At 39.7% G+C, this 16956-nt stretch overlaps 1 protein-coding gene and 1 long non-coding RNA gene across 2 annotated transcripts in view; both read right to left on the bottom strand.

Moving 5' to 3' along the window:
* net1 (neuroepithelial cell transforming 1) overlaps window positions 1-8253 on the bottom strand; it is a 43419-nt gene extending 35166 nt beyond the window's left edge. Inside the window, exon 1 of the mRNA XM_079655211.1 lies at window positions 8015-8253. Coding sequence (XP_079511337.1) covers window positions 8015-8139 — 125 coding nt within the window. The 5' untranslated portion in view covers window positions 8140-8253. The remainder of the gene's footprint in view (window positions 1-8014) is intronic.
* Window positions 8254-13920: 5667 nt separating this feature from the next.
* The window catches only part of LOC307022606, a 43266-nt gene continuing 40230 nt past the window's right edge, over window positions 13921-16956 (bottom strand). Inside the window, exon 3 of the long non-coding RNA XR_013803453.1 lies at window positions 13921-13998. This is a non-coding gene — a long non-coding RNA (uncharacterized lncRNA). The remainder of the gene's footprint in view (window positions 13999-16956) is intronic.

The following is a 16956-nucleotide window of genomic DNA, read 5'->3' as shown; positions in this document are numbered from 1 at the left end:
TACTGATGCAATATGGTTGAGACCATTCGGGCTTATTCTAGAGGGGTGCAAGGAATAGTCCAAGTAGTGGGGGAGTTTTATACAATATGTTTAAAACATGAAAATAAAAAGGTTTTAAAAAGTTATTGTTTAATGTTTTAAGGAGGTGACGCTACTCAGCCAATCAAATCGGTGCAGTCAGCCCGATAGATTCAAACACACACAGAGACGAGAGTAATTTCAAATGGCGGAAGGTAGACATTTAAAATTACATTTTCTCTTACTGGACCTCTTTGAAATGCAATTGAATACCCCTGCATTATAGCAACAACAACAATAATAATAATAATAATAATAATAATAACAGCAATAATAATTGGGAGGGGGGGCGCGGCTGTTCTTATGTTCTCTGAGGGGAGGCTCACCTACCCACACTTTGAAAACCCCTGCTGACAATGATCCTCTCTGTCAGGAAACTTGACCCCAATTCACTACCTCAACAAAAGCCCCTTCCAAGTTGTTCTTTGAGCTATGACCCCTGGGAGATTTAAAGGAGGAGTCCTCTACCAAATGTCTCTTTTTGTCGGGACTTTCTGGAATGGGACAGCTTTGCCTTTGGATTCCACAGTGGAATTTTCCCAAATTTAAAACACCCCCCCTGGAGCAGCCCACATACTGTGAATGCCTCTCATGTCAAACTGTTTTTTCTAAAACCTTTGTGATTATTAAAGTGTTACAACAGAGCTTTTCCGGATTATAGGCCCCACTGGATGAAAATTAGACAACACATCCAGCTCAGTGATTGGAAGCAGAACAACATTAAAGCTTAAGATCTGTCGTGTGGCAAAAATAATTTGGAATTCTATTGACGCATGATCATGTTTTTTCACAGCCGTAAAAAAAGGCGAAGCAACTGGGAAGGTTATGAAACTCAGAAAGCCTCATCACAGATTCTGCAGAACGATGACTATCATGTTTAACCCTTGTGTTGTGTTTGAAAGCTGTTACCGTTCATGGTGTTCGCGGGTCAATTTTGACCCATGATTTATCTCAGTCCAAAACACACATAAAAAAATGGCTGTCATCCAATATTGTTTTAACTACATCATAACTAACTTATAATGCATTCACAATCCTGTTGTCATTGTATTTGATGGCCCAAAAACACATTACACCACATATTGCACATGTGTGTGTTCAGGTTCAGGTTCAAGTGTTAGTGTACATATTCTTTGAGAAAGGTGGAGGGGGGCTGAGGGAGGGGAGACCAGGTGTGTGTTGTGAAAAATGATTGTTACTGTGGATGAAGGGGGAGGGGTGTCTAAAGTCAAAGATGAATCTTGATTGGGCCAAGTTTGACGCCGAGTGATCCAAAACTATTCTGCTGGGTCTCCCCAGACCCCAACACCAAATTATACACTTTTTTTTTTAGAGACCTTCAGACTCGGCTAAAATTGTCAAAATCAATTTTGTAGTGTTCATATATCTGTTGTGGAGGATATCATGAAGCCTTGTTCCGATAAAAAACACGAGAGCATAGTTATTATATAATTTGAACTTGAAACGGGTCACGGGAGACCCTAACACAACATGAGGGTTAAAAGATTTGATCATGATGGTTCTTCATTGATGACGCATTGATCTTTCTAAAGACTGACAGCATATCCCTACTTCATTCCTAATCATGCATACGCACTTGAATCCTACGAAAACGCACCAAAAAGTCAAAAATATTAAAGACCGTGTAGAGTTTGTTAGACTGAACTCAACATTAGTGCATCACACTCAGCCGACATGACATCCTGATGAATCAAAGCCTCCCGTGTTGCTCGGTATTCAAAACCAAATCCTTCACATTATTATAAATGCTGTCAGAACAGTTGAAGATAATATTGAAGATATACGACGTCGTGGGGGTCTTAGCAGGCGCGACCTAAAAAGGCTCCAGCATGCGGAGAATGCAGAGCTGCTCAGAAACACTTGTTCTGTGTGTGTGTGTGTGTGTGTGTGTGTGTGTGTGTGTGTGTGTGTGTGTGTGTGTGTGTGTGTGTGTGTGTGTGTGTGTGTGTGTGTGTGTGTGTGTGTGTGTGTGTGTGTGTGTGTGTGTGTTTTCAACAAGTGCTGCTCGTAAGGCTGAGTCATTCCAGTTCTAGTGCAGCGCTACTGCTGTCGCTCCAGTTGGCCTCGGTCCAGTGACACAGACAACTGTCCCTCTATAGTCAGCACCACAGGCAGCTGCGCTCGTCTTAGTCTACTAATTACTACAGATCTAATTATCATTTGTAATATTCCTATTATAACGCTTATAACAATTAGTGCAGATCAATGTGTCTGTGAAGATTTGAATGAACCGGAGAAATGGGAGACATTTTGGTCAAATAATGTCTGTGTTTAGAAATGAACTTGAATTGAATTGGTAGGAATGCTACACTAAGAAAGGCCCAATATAGGCATTTAGATGTAGAATCAAGCTGTTTGAATACAACAAGTCCCATCAATAGATGTGTGCAGGAAAATACAGACAGACTTCTGCAATAAGTTCCTCTACTGAATCTGGTGCTATGATAATGGTAGCCGGAGGTCATCAGTCTGTGCAAGAAATACACAAGCCTGTGGATAACTCTTAATACAAATAATTTCCCTTAGTGAAAGGCCTTAATATAATCATTTAAGATAATGAACTTGCATTATACACCTTGCAGTTGCTATTGGACATGCGGCACAGCAGTGTGTGACAGAAACAGGAAGCTGGATTAACTGTGAACATCCAAAATGGCTATATTCGACAAACAGTGATCTCTGTTAAGCTTAGTGAGAAACCCCAGTAATAAAGAACCACAAATCAAAAGTGTTAAAACCACTGTAGCCTATTAAACTAAACGACATCAGGCATGTTTGACTAAAGGGCCAATAAAAGAGAACAAAGGAGCAAACAGGTCCTGCGGAGCTAAGTGGCGCTGAACGCACTAATGAACTCAGTCAGGTTGAGAGTTCCTGTCGGGACCACCCATGCTGGAAACGCATGCTACTGTAGGATGTTTTAAATAAGCAGCATGTGTCGTGGAATAGCAGAAATAGCAGAAAGAGATTTGGGAAATGACTCCTTGGGTGTCCTGCAGACAGGTCAGGGGTCAAAGGTCACTACAGGTGGTGATCAGAGTTAACTGTCATGGTGCTAAGTTCACTTGACACTCCTGTACTTATGTATATATAATAACTTGCTTTATATTTTGTTATTGTTAATTTGTAAATTCAACATGTATATTTTCTACTTTCTTGTTTAATTCTAGTCTTTTTAATGTTGCTATGCTTTTATGCTGCTGCAACACAACACATTCCTATATTATCTCTTACAGAGCAGTATGTCCTCTAAGTGTCTTCAATTTGGACATTTGAAAAGTTAGTATAAGCCATATTCTGCTTATTTTGACGTTCATATTTGTATTGTGTGCCTCCATTTTATGTTTCCATGCTTTAATGTTCAAAAAGTTCTTTATTTTATGGTTAAAATATGGTTATGCTGACCGGCTCTGATGTGATTGGTCAACCACTTAGAGATGTCCCGCCCCTTAGCCTATAACGTACAATGTGAGCCAATAGAAGCGCAAGTGTGTCAATATGTTCAGGAGTCCAATGCAGGCGGTAGAAACTTGGAGAATTTCACCCTTTGCAGACCATTTACATGCACACAAACCTACACTACAGGAAAGGGAAAACCCCCAAAAGAATAATAGGGCCTCTTTAAAACTTGCAGGAGGCGATGGATGGGGTTGGGAAATAAATTCAGTTTCAAGGTTGGCCCCTTCTTTGCTAATAGCACTTGTGTAATAACTTTTATTGAAATCATCCTATCGTCCGGAAATCAGCTGACACAGCGTATAATCAAGAACACCTTGCACATACTGTACTATTGTTTTTATTACATTACCTCACAAGCTACTGTTGCATAAGTGTTTATAGACTATGTGTATACTGTATGTTTCTGTCCTTTAAGTAGATCGGTATATTGGACAGTGTGTAGATACCCCTCTGAATATGTATTTTATACTGTGATAATGTTGATATTTGCTTTGAATGTTTATTTTATTCGTATTTTATTCTATTTCTAAGACATTTATGTACTTCTTGCACAAGACAAAAAACTTACGGTATAAATTAAGTAATCTATCTATCTATCTATCTTACACAGGAGGAGTTAGGATGTCTCAATAACTGGGTGTTGCTATTCAAGAGTTATTGTAATATAGTGACAGTAACTTTAGGGTTTGGCTGATGGGAAAGCTGAGGCTTCTGCAGAGCAGTCATTGTGCCTCATGGCTGCAAAAATGACAAGCATCAACACACACACACACACACACACACATTTTGTAATTTCTCAGCCCTTCCTGGGAATCCCACAGGAGATGAGAACCCGCAGCGATTCATCTAAACTGGTCTTCCGCTCAGTGACTCCTCACTGCTCTATCGCAACGATTTATAGAGCGAGCAGACGAGGGTTTATGTAACAAGAGTGTTGGGAAGTCACCAAGCGTTGATGAGCTCAGAGCCGAGGCAATGAAATATGATCTAGAAAAACCTGAAATGAAATGCTTATCACACGTCAAAACTGTCTAAGACATGATTTTACCCCAGTAGATATTTAGCAGTGTCTATAGGCCTAATGCAGTGCTTGATTACATTGCATTGCGTAGTGGGAGAAAATGAAGCAGGTTACTCAGGGTATATGCAGGAATCCTGAAGTCAGATGTAAAACCTCTTAAGACCTTTTTTAAGACCCTTTCCATACATTTTAAGACCTCATGGTCACTTGGAGTTTTAACCGGTTACCTTGGCGACACACTTTACCTCACACTGACTATATACAGTATTGATTGTCCTTCCTCCTTATCTTCCAACCATTTGGACGCAGACTTGCATTTCCCCATAACGATGTTGCTTAGCAACCGGCGTAAACGGACCTTCGCGTGCTATCAAGCAGTGAGCGTGCATGTCCTGTTCAGATGACGTCAAATCCAACGGGATGCCATAAACACTGTAGAATACAACCTCTTTGGACCATTTATATACTTATTGAAAACAAGCTACAAAATGTAATACCTTGGAAAATGCCGTTTAATACTTTTTAATAGCCTTCATTTTCGCTAAATTGATTTATCAACTTTTAATACTTTTTAAGAACCCGCGGACCCCCTGTTACATTTGATTTGAGTACAGATTGGCCTTTTTTTATCCATGCATAATGTGAATCCTTCCCCAAAAAGGTATCTTCAACCGGTTTGACCATTAAAGAATTCCAGCAATGTGACAGCAGTTACACAACACAGCCCGCTCAGTGATTTGATGCATACGCAGCAAGCAGAGAACACTTCAAAGCTTTAGGTCGGTCAATAACTTATACTCCGATTGCTATTTGGTATCCTCCATCTTCACATTACTAAAATGCTTTTAATGAGAACTGTGTGTCCCTGCTTCTGTGAAACTATGCAGCGATGAAGCTCATGTAAGGAAGACCTCTGAGAAAATGATCAGCTCATAAAAACATTTGTCCTCACAACGTGACTCAGCGGATGAAGACTATCCCGTTACCCATGATATGATCTACTCTGAAAGCTGATAGTCTGTCTAACGCGTTAATGACGTGAATGAATTGTCTCTGAATATTCATCACTGTACCAACCCAGGGGACAACGGCCTTTTGACACTTTACCTGGTTCAGTATGTTGAGGGAAGTGTTGCTAATAAGCTAGGGGGTTAGCATGCTAGTAGCCATTTTGCTAGAACATTCTAAAACTGACAGTTTGACCCCATATGTCATTTTGTACTGGTATTAAGAAGGCACGCGCAAGAACACTCAGTTAATATCATGATTTGTATGGCGGTAAGACCTCACTTACATGTTTTATTAAGTGTTCTATGAAGTTAAAAACATATTTGATTTTTTAATGAGGCCAAAACCCACCCTAAAAAACACAGTGTCCCAGCATTCAATGTGCTTTTCTGATGATTTACAAGCACAATGAACTTATAATGTGGAGTTCACAAGTTTTGAGTGGTTATTTCTGTAGAATTCTGCATTGCTGCCTTTAACAAGCTAATAATAATAATAAAAAATCCCCCTGCCAGTGTAGAACGAAATGCAAATGTCACTTTGGAAATATTTTCTCTGCAGTCAAAGCCGATGTTTTTTTCCGTAAACATTGTTCCAGAGGTCAACTATTGGGTGATGTTTTTCCATGTTTGTCTGCAGAGTCGGTTAGCACTGGGCAGGGCTGGCACACAACATGGAAAGCCTTTGAAAAGATTCCAATGTAAACTATGGCAGGGGTTTACAAAGCATACTGATTACTGTTATTGAAGTTGGCCGCCAGTCTGAGAACTCACAAGATAATCTAATTTCACTGATTCAAATGAGCACCTTTCAAGTACTGGTCACATTTGTGGGCAATAGATTGAATAAATGAAAGAGACAAGTGTTTGGGTTGCCTGGATGCAGAATCTCAAAAACTACATAGAGAGATAGGGTTAAAAAAACCCACTGCAGAGCAACAATTGTTACTGTTCAAATAAGGAAAGTTCAACCATAACAAACTGGCATTGTTGTAAATATTTTTTTAGGGATTTTACATGGGAATAGGTGGTAGAGATTGGGGTCAAATCCATGGTTTTGTGCCTAAATGCAACCTTCAACTGAGCTTCAGTTGATAAAAACTGGAATCAGACTAAGTGGATAACTTCCAAAGTTGCAGTTATTCGTACGATTTATGGTAACACTTTATTTTGATAGTCCATCTGTTGACACTATTACATTACATTACATTACATGTCATTTGTTAGACGCATTTATCAAGTGTCTTGCCCAGGGACACAACAGCTTGCTGACTGCACTGGGACTCAAACTTGCTATCCCCTGATTCAAAGTCCAGCACACTACCCACTGAGCCACAGCCTCCCCCTATAAGTCATCAGTTGACATTCAACAACACTGTTTCAACAGACAAGTAACATGCATTCAACTAACTGCCAGTAGAATATAAGGTACATCTCAAGTGTTGATCTATGGATTTTACAAAAAATGTCTGTCAACATGTTTTTTTGCAACAGGTTATTAACCGCTATTCAACCTTACTATCTGTAGATTTGTGTCAGCATGTTCTAAATTGACAATCAACAACTCAAAATCTACAGTCTACAGATAGTATGGTTGAACAGTGGTTAATAACCTGTTGCAAAAAACATGTTACTCGTCTGTTTGAACGGTGCTGTTGAATTTCAACTGATGCACTGTTGACATGCTACTGAATGTCAACTTATAGAGTGTCAACAGATGGACTATCAAAATAAAGTGTTACCCAATTTATTTTTCCTTAAAATTGGAGGGTTTTTTCCCCACAGTGACATAGAGTATAGTAACCATTTTTGTGCAAGTATGGATTTTTATAGACAAGCTTTTTTCTGTGGTTTATCTAATCACGTTTGAAAATAGACTTAAGTTAACACAACAATATATTGTTACCAGCTAATATAGACAGAAACAACACAGAAATACATCAATTCAAAAGTGAATTATAAACACACGACTGAAAATAAACCAATACAGATAATACAATTATTTTTTGTGGAGATAATTAACTATAACAAATGTGTTACAAGCAACAGGAAATTAAATACAATAGAAAAAGACACTGGCTACATCCAGCTCTTCATTTAGTGGCGCACTGCTGACACCTAGTGGCGCAACTACAACATCTGCAAAATGTTTAAAACTACATAAAACTCATCGTATGGATGTGGATTATTTGGTAGGTTGTTAAACAAAACGTATACTCACTTAGTTAGTTATGACATTAAAAACCTTAGTCGATGACGACGATACACAGCTAAGTAACTTGAATGTACTGCCACAATGTGTCAGACTTTAGCATGCTAGCCAGTCACCTTTAGCTCAACTGTAACCGGACTAATAGACTGTTTTTGGCAATGGCGGTTTGTTTTTCGGTTTATCACTGGAGATTTTTAAGATTAAATAAGCACTTACCGTCTCAGAGTGTTGCTGTTTTTCTCGACGGGAGACTCTTCTTCATCAACAGAAAACTTCCTCCTCCAGTTTCTGGAGCTTTGTTGTCTTTTTAGTTTCTCTGGAGCTTCACCGGTTTCTCCCATTTGACATGTTAAAGTTTGTACTACCTGCTACTGAATGGGTTTAACAGAGTAACAACAATACATCTATTCTACTTATTTACTACAACAGCGGAGACAAGTGACCTTTTTTGAATATGGCGGAAGTCCAGAAATCGACCAATGAGAAGAGAGCGGAGAAAGTCGTTGCTAGGATATAAGGTTAAGTGGGCGGGACCAGAGCGGTGATTGACAACACAATGAAAATAATACAATCAACAGTTTGGAGTGATTTAAATACATTTAAGAATTACATAATAACACGGTTTAACATTAACTTCATTCGACACGTATTGAATAAGTGAGTCAGAGGCTATTCCTAATCCTCAGTGGCAATGGGTTGAATTAATTAACTCATGTTGATCCTGTTCATATTCACAAAAAAGCAAAGAAACACACTGCTAATTATTAGACCATAAGTCAATTTAACTAAATCCTGTCTTGCTTGCATGATTTTATTATTATTATTATTATCAAAAAACACGTAGACATACATTAACAGGTATATTTTAGCCATATAAGATAAGAGGCAACTTTATTTATCTCCTTGGTGAAATTCAGGCGTTTATAGCAGCAACAAGGTCAGAGTTAAAAACAGGATTCACTCTAGATAAAAATAAAGACAAAATACAATAAAACATTAAAATAATAATACAATGTTGTGCGGGGACGCTCAAGACTGACGTCATTTCAATTATTCAGCGTTTCGTCTAGTTTTAAGCGGGAGAACGAAATAAATGATTTACTCCGTAACGTTTTTCGTATTGGAATAACCTTCAGTGTTCTTATGTTTTATTCCTAGAGAATACATGCTAAAAGGATAATATGTGTTTTGTCAGTAGGGCTATAGTACTATTTTATAAAACATTCTCTGAGAGAGTGAATACACACATACTATACAGAGATGCTGTATGAGAAACCAATGTGAGTTTGGAAAATTGCACAATATAAATCTATTCTAGTAGACCTCAACAATGGAATTATGATCAGTAGAAATGGCCATGACATGGGAATTTTAAGTGTCTGATACTTTATAACCATGAATACAAAATATGAAAAAATGACAAGTAATGACATCACATATACAGTATATAGTCACACACTGTGTTATTTCAAATACAAAGTGGGCCAAAATAAAAAAAATGGGTACTAGTCGAGGGCCGGACTGGTTCAATGTTACAAAACGTATTGAAATGAACGTATTGCACATATTAAACCTGGAACTAACAAAGCTTATATTATTGCCTATAAAAACAACATTAAATAATCAGCTGCATTCAATTCTTATGGCTCTATCTATCTATTATGATTACATTTTCCCACAGGCCAACAACAGCTTCAAAAAAACAATTTCCCTCAAAGAAAACCAAACATGCCCTGTTGTCTCAAGAAACAAAGTGCAGAAGGAAACATCCATTAAACTCAGTGTGCTGCTCTGTGATGCTAGTTCAGATACTTGGCATCTCATCTTGGGGGCAAGGTCATCAATGTTTGGGCTCAGGCTCTGAGCTGAGGAGACCCTCAGGATGGAGTGAAGGTGTGTGTGCAATATACCGGCGGGCCAGATCTAATAGTAATTAGAAATTATCCTGCGGGCCGAAATTAAATTCACCAAGGGCCTGATTTGGCCCCCGGGCCTAGAGTTTGACACATGTGTCCTAGATAGTCGTACTGTCACCAAAATAATCTTTTCTTGTCAAGCTCCACATTTGTGGAATCAGCTTCCAGTTTGTGTTCGGGCGGCAGACACCCTGAGTGCGCTTAAGACCTTACTTTTTGATAAAGCTTATAGTTAGGGCTGATTAGATTCAGCCCCTAGTTTTGCTGATATAGGCTTAGTTTGTCGGGGGACATCTTACTTCTCCCTTCTCTCTGTCTGTACCTGTGTACTCTCATGTTCCGATTAACCCAGCTTCCCCACATTTCCTTCTTTTTGGTGTCTATATACGCCTGGATCCTGAGTCGTGGCTGTGGTCCTGGATCATAAGTCCTGGATGGATATCCTCGTGGATTCATCTTCCTATTATACACACATGCATTTCCAAACATTTGGTCTACCTATGTTGCAAATGTATTATCTTTTCAATTTACACACGGCATCTATTGCACATCTGTCCGTCCTGGGAGAGGGATCCCTCCTCTGTTGCTCTCCCTGAGGTTTCTCCCATGTTCCCCTTTAAACTGTGGGGTTTCTCTGGAAGTGTTTCCTTGTACGATGTGAGGGTCTAAGGACAGAGGGTCTAAGGACAGAGGGTGTCGTATTGTCATACTGATATTCTGTACAAACTGTGAAGTCCACTGAGACAAATGTAACATTTGTGATATTGGGCTATATAAATAAACATTGATTGATTGAAAAGCATTTTTACTTGACCGCCCTTCCAACTCACACAATCTTCACCATTTCGCCCACAAATATTATAGCAGATATTGTTAAAGACACGTGCACTTGTTGAAACGTTCAGAGCAATTGAAAGTACATTTGTTATAAATGTTGTCGTATCCACAGAAAACAAGGCTTCCAAGTAAAACAACATTGTCTGAAACACACACAGACATTCATAAATATATAAATGTAAGTAAAAATAAATGTAGTAATACATTAAATATATATAATGTGTGTTCTGTTTTATTCTCAATTTATATATTTGTATTTATACATTTATTCCGGTATTCATTTATTTGTTTTTGTGTTTTTTTATTCCTTTATTTATTCCTGTATTTATGCGTTATTAATTTTGTACTTGTGTCATGTTCTGTCCTCCATACCTGTGCGTCACTGTGTGCATAAAGATACTAAATAAATCCAAATCACATCACAGCAAGACCTATAGTTGGGCGTTCATTGTTTCAATAACACATTGGTGGCCCAGATTCCAGAGGTCAAGGTTCAACACCCAGGGAGGGGACATTTTGTCTTCTGCTATGCTGATGTTAAATCTGGAGAAATTGTCCTCACCACTTTTCTAACAAAGTGACGCTCATGCACATGTGTATCTGCTGCTGCTAGAATATCTCACAAAAAGCCATTGTGCTTAAGTTAGCATTCATTTACAAGATACTTTGCATAACAAATATAATATTTAGTGTAAAATGTACTCCATATATTGATTGTGTTGGTCAGTTTGCAAACATTTCTGTGTATTAATGTTCTATTAACACTGCATATTTATCTATAATACAATAATTTACTTTTTGTTTCAAAGAAAAAGGTCAATTATACATCAATGGCAGAGAAAAAAAACATTTGTTATTATGGTAAAAACCCGGAAAAAAGCCTGTCGAACAGGATTTTTGTATAAAATATTTCGCTAGAGACAGGAAATAAAACAGATGAAGCATTTTCCTGTGAAATCTGGCCTTTTTATTCACTTCAAGCAGCTCATTACTTTACATACATATATCACCCTCTAGTGGTGATCAGTAGGAACTGCAGTAACACCCACTTGATGCTGGCAGTGTAAATGATAACTGTTTTACACAAAAATCAAGGACGATGTAATATAGCTGAGCTCAATATTTAATCCATGCATGGTAGAAGTTAAAAACAACATTCACAAGTATCCTTCAAACCCCTGATGAATTTCTTAAGTCAATAAACAAAGAGACAGTATAGTTACTTCCTTCTTCTTGTCCTGTGTCCGCCTCCCAGATGCCTTGACCAACAGTTTTATAACCGATTTCTAATGGTGCTAGAAGGCTGCAGCGGGCTCTAAACACCAGGAGAAATCAGTCATCTTTTAGAGGAGAGAAATATGAGGAGGATGGCCAGATCCTCCAGAGACTCACTCACTGCCATATGCTGTCCTCCTGTCGCCAAGAACACTGATTTCAAATGGTGCTAGACAATGGGAACATCTAATCCACCATGTGAAACCAGCTTCTGGGGGAAGATGTGTTTTTGGCGTCAGCTGCAGCAGTGGTGAGAAGGTGGGGTAATAATAGCCTCAGTAGTTCCACTTATATATATTGTACTTTGGTTCAGTATCATTTGGTATACTTACCTGACCTACCTTTCAATGTTGGGATCAGGATCATAGCTGTAATTCAAACAATTTGGGAACAGAGACCAATTTATTTTTGAGCGTTTTTCGGGCACAAAAAAGGAAGTGATTTTTGCGGAAAAGCAGGTGATTTTTGAGGGGATATACGAATATAAAGTGAATTAAAATGAACAAAGATATATAAAGTGGGTTTTAAATACTTTCATATTGGGTAGATAGATTGTAGATTGTCTGAGGCAAAGAAAGACACTATTATAGAACGGATTTGAATGAAAATCTGTGCATACATTCATGGTTTTCAGAGGCTGAATTGTATTACATTTGGTTGCTAACATCTCCTCCCTCGCCACCTTAAGTTAACCCTTAAATACTTTCATTCACGACCAAATTCTGCCAATCTAACGACATTCCCATTAGCCTCAGTTGTACATCTTCCCGAATTCTCCTCACTCCCTTCAAGTAAAGTCAAATCTGATTCAACCCCTCCAAACCAAATCAAACATCTTGTTCCACACCTTAGAGAAGCACATCAGAGGAATGTACAAACAGTGTGTGTGTGTGTGTGTGTGTGTGTGTGTGTGTGTGTGTGTGTGTGTGTGTGTGTGTGTGTGTGTGTGTGTGTGTGTGTGTGTGTGTGTGTGTGTGGAGGCCTTTGTTTCCGTGACACGAGACACCACACACACTCGGCTGTGGGAACCGGCTCCCAGCACTTATGTAACTGGACAGGGCGTCATGACAACAAGCCTACAGTAAATACTGCATTGTCCTAGTGGGTCCTTACAGGTGATTGATGGAGGTCAAATGACCCATAATGAGTGTTAGAGTGGGCGATAATTGAGGTTTAATAACGGCATTAGGGTCGGGTGGACCGCTCAGTAAAGTGGTGCAAAGTAACTTAGTAGATTTACTCTAAGTAGCCTACTGTAGTTGAGTACAATATACATGAGTATTTCAATTTGTTGCTACTGTGTACCCCTACCCCACTACAATTCAGAGGTAAAAAATGTACTTTTACTTCACTACATGTATTTAATACCTTGAGTTACTTAGGATTAATGATGTGAACTATAATCCACCCTTAAATTCCCTTATCCACGCACTTCACTGCATCCTGTAATTCTGCCTATGGCCACAAGAGGGAGACATGACATCTAGAACCATGCTAACCTGTGAAATATGAACTATGGTGATGTCACTGCCTGTTGATCCACACAAGGGAAGATCATCTCTCCTGCCATTAGTTTAGGTAAGGTCATTTAAATGTCATAAAAGCACACTAGGTCACTTTAATGGCTGTAATTGTCGCAAATATCTCTGCGAAGAAGTCAATGTTTGATCAAATGTTTAAAAAAAAGTGATCTTTCTGCATCGTTGTATGCACCATTTACACCAAAGCTAATTCCTCGTATGTGTAAAGCTACTTGGTAATGAAACCGATTCTGAAAAGGAAACAGCCGGAACCAACACCCCCCCACCAGTTATATGCAGCGCACACACACACACACACACACACACACACACACACACACACACACACACACACACACACACACACACACACACACACACACACACACACACACACACACACACACACACACACACACACACACACACACACACACACACACACAGCTCTCTGGAGAGAAAGGCTTCCTTGTGGAGGTGAGGCGGTCGCTTGTTTTCAGCTCTCATGCCGGCTTCCTGTACCATTTTCTCCCAGGAAGTGCCACACAGAGACAGGGGCTCACACACACACACACACACACACACACACACAAATGGCAGTCCCTGGCTCCCACGGGGTTACAGTGAGGTCACCTGTCAGTCCTCGCTGTGCCTGGAAGGAGATAGAAAGGAAAAAATGAAGTTAAATAATGACGATGATATGTTTAATACAATATGTAATTATCGTAACAGTTTTGCTGAGTCATGGTGCAATACTCCACTGTGCTGACAATCGGACTCCTTTTATAGCAAGTCGAAGATGTGTCGGAGTCATAATGATATGATGTGAACTACAGCGTTCATGTGCATGGTAGTTGACCCCCAGGAAGCGAGGGATGGATGCATGGATGTAGGGATGGATACATGTACGGATGTAAAGGTGGGTGGAGCAGCATTAATCCAATACATGCACAGGATGTTCACGACATTTAGCATCGAGCATTAGTCACACTGCGGCACCAGTGTCTGAACCACCTGCCACGGGACGCATCATCACACACCTTCAGGTGGGAAAGAGGGAGAGAATGTGTGTGTGTGTGTGTGTGTGTGTGTGTGTGTGTGTGTGTGTGGGGGGGGGGGGGGTGTGTGTGGGTGAGCTGGGTGTTTTATTGACAAAGCATAACGCAGGATTTCAAATTTTCCAAGCGTCCTTTAACAAACAGTATTCCTGCCAAGCACACTGTTGGAGTTAACACATCACGAGCTTTACCAAACTTTAAAGTATCACAGATAAGTGCTCAGAGAGAATGGACAGAGAAAGCCAATCAGATGTTAGATGATTTAATGAAATTAAAAGAGAGCATGGTTGATAAGAAAATGAAACGCAATTAAATTGGACTGTGTCCCAAGGAAATTAACTACAGAGTTGCTTGTAGATAATTGATGTTGATAACTACATTTGGGGGATAGTTATCTCATGTCTTAGTTTTGTCTTTGATTTCTTCTCAGTACATTTCCACTTCTTATTAGCTGGAGGTCCCTGGATCCCACTAATGCCTTGAGTAACTATCATTGTTGCTGCCAAAGACGTAGACACTACGGTGAAGTGGAATAAAACCCTTGAATGGTTTCCTGTAACAGAGAAGACAGACTAGGCTGCACATGAATCACCCTCCCAGCCGATCCCTAGTCCAGCCGGCATATCTCAGGGCCGCCGACCTGATACTGATCCTCCCTTCCCGTCAAGGAACTTCCTCTGTGTGTGAGCCATCTTATTGTTCATATATATAGCTTCCAGGAAAAGTAGAGCGGCTTCAAACGACAAGAGAAGATGCTTCATCGACTCAACTGTGTGGCGTTTACAGACGCTGAATCACAGAGCAGAGACCACTGAACTGTTGTTATCCATTAAACTATTAATACCACCTCAACTCCCTAAAGAACACTAATAGGATGTTATTTAAAAAATGACGGTTGGAGGGAAAGTTGGCACAAACCGAGCAATTCATCATTGGGAAACCAGGTGTCTGCAATGTGGGGGATATGTGCATGCTCTGGTTATCAAGTGTATGTATGTGTGGGTGTGCACAATCTATAGTGCTGCGTACTTGGATACCCCTTCTGCTCTTTGAATCAATGAGCTCTTTGACTTAAAGATTCAGTTCCCAGAGAACGCTGCAGACCTCCAATCAGTTAAAGCAGCTACTGACAATGCTGCCATTTTCATTTCATTTGCCACATGCTAAGATTGTGTTCAGAGCAACCTGTCTGAACCCTACTGTCAATTTTCTCTCACTGTGGCCTTGTTTGTTTTTTTACAGCAAGTCCTGCACCTGTATGGTAAAAACTCACAAGCATGGCTAGAAGGAGGGCGCAAAGACACAAAAGCAAAATGCGCCATCGCTGTACGATATATTCAGATTAAGGCGCTTGATCTAACGCATCATGTTTGGGTTTAGAGGGGCGCTATAATATAACCCTTTTTGGGGTTTTCCCTTTCCTTTAGTGAGTTTTTGTGCAGGTTTGCAAAGGCTAAAATCCCACACTCCCACCCCACCAAACAAGCCTTCACTGGACTCCTTTGCTAACATCCGTAACTATTGGTTAGTGCTCTAAAACATTGTACTTAATAAACTAAGGGGCGGGGCTAACCAATCAGAGCAGACTGAGACAAATAAAGGGCTTTATTAACATTAAAGCATCGCTACATGTCACAGTAGAAACACAAAATACACATATGAAACTGAAAATATGCAGAATAGGTCCTCTTTAAAATCCTGTTTTCATAGCTTCTTCAATTGATTGTCTTTTACAGCATTAAAACCTGGATCCATAACGCATCAAACGTCGCAAACTAAATCAAATCCTTCCAGCAAACATTACATCTCATCTACGGATACATTTGATTTCGGACACAGTTTGATATCGCACACTGCGCTTTTTATGTGTTTACCAACGACTGGATCATGAATAAAAGTCTCGCTGTTTCTCCCATCGCTGCACTACATTACCATGAAGCATGTGATGCTGAAGTACAGTGTACGTATAGCCTCAGGTTTCTGGGTGTGTTAATGTGTGTCAGCGATGCGGTTCAGACGGAGGTCATGCAAAGTAAAAACCCAGAGGGAGGCCGGCATGACAGCAGTGTGTAGATTAATGCTAATTCGAACACTGCTGATAGCTGCTTAGCATAGTGGTTGTTAGTACGGTATAAAACAGTCGTGTACACACACACATATTTATACTCTGGAGTTTGTGCTTTATTTCCTGGCCTGGTTTCAAACTGTAGTCTATGTTTAACTTCCTTTGTGGAAAACAAAGACTTCCCAGACGGCACGATTAAGGCAATGCGGTGTGTAAGGCGGCAAGTTTGTTCAGCATTGTTTCTTGGAGGAGACTTTCATTTCTTTCTGTGGATGTCAGCTGTGAGAGTGTGAAGTAACACAGCAATGATACTTAGTTATCTAACCCACACACAACAACATGTTCTGATTGTGTTCCAGTCCTCCATGTGCCATTACCCAGTGAGATAAAAGTTTATATCATGACTAATAAATATGCTATGTGATAAGGGCCAATGAATTGGTCAGAAGTCAGAAAGTGGCCTCGGTGAAGCTATGACATGATGTTG

The sequence above is a fragment of the Notothenia rossii genome, assembly GCF_949606895.1.
Source record: "Notothenia rossii genome assembly, chromosome: 10".
Taxonomy (NCBI): domain Eukaryota; kingdom Metazoa; phylum Chordata; class Actinopteri; order Perciformes; family Nototheniidae; genus Notothenia; species Notothenia rossii.
This window is presented reverse-complemented; position numbering and strand designations above follow the sequence as displayed.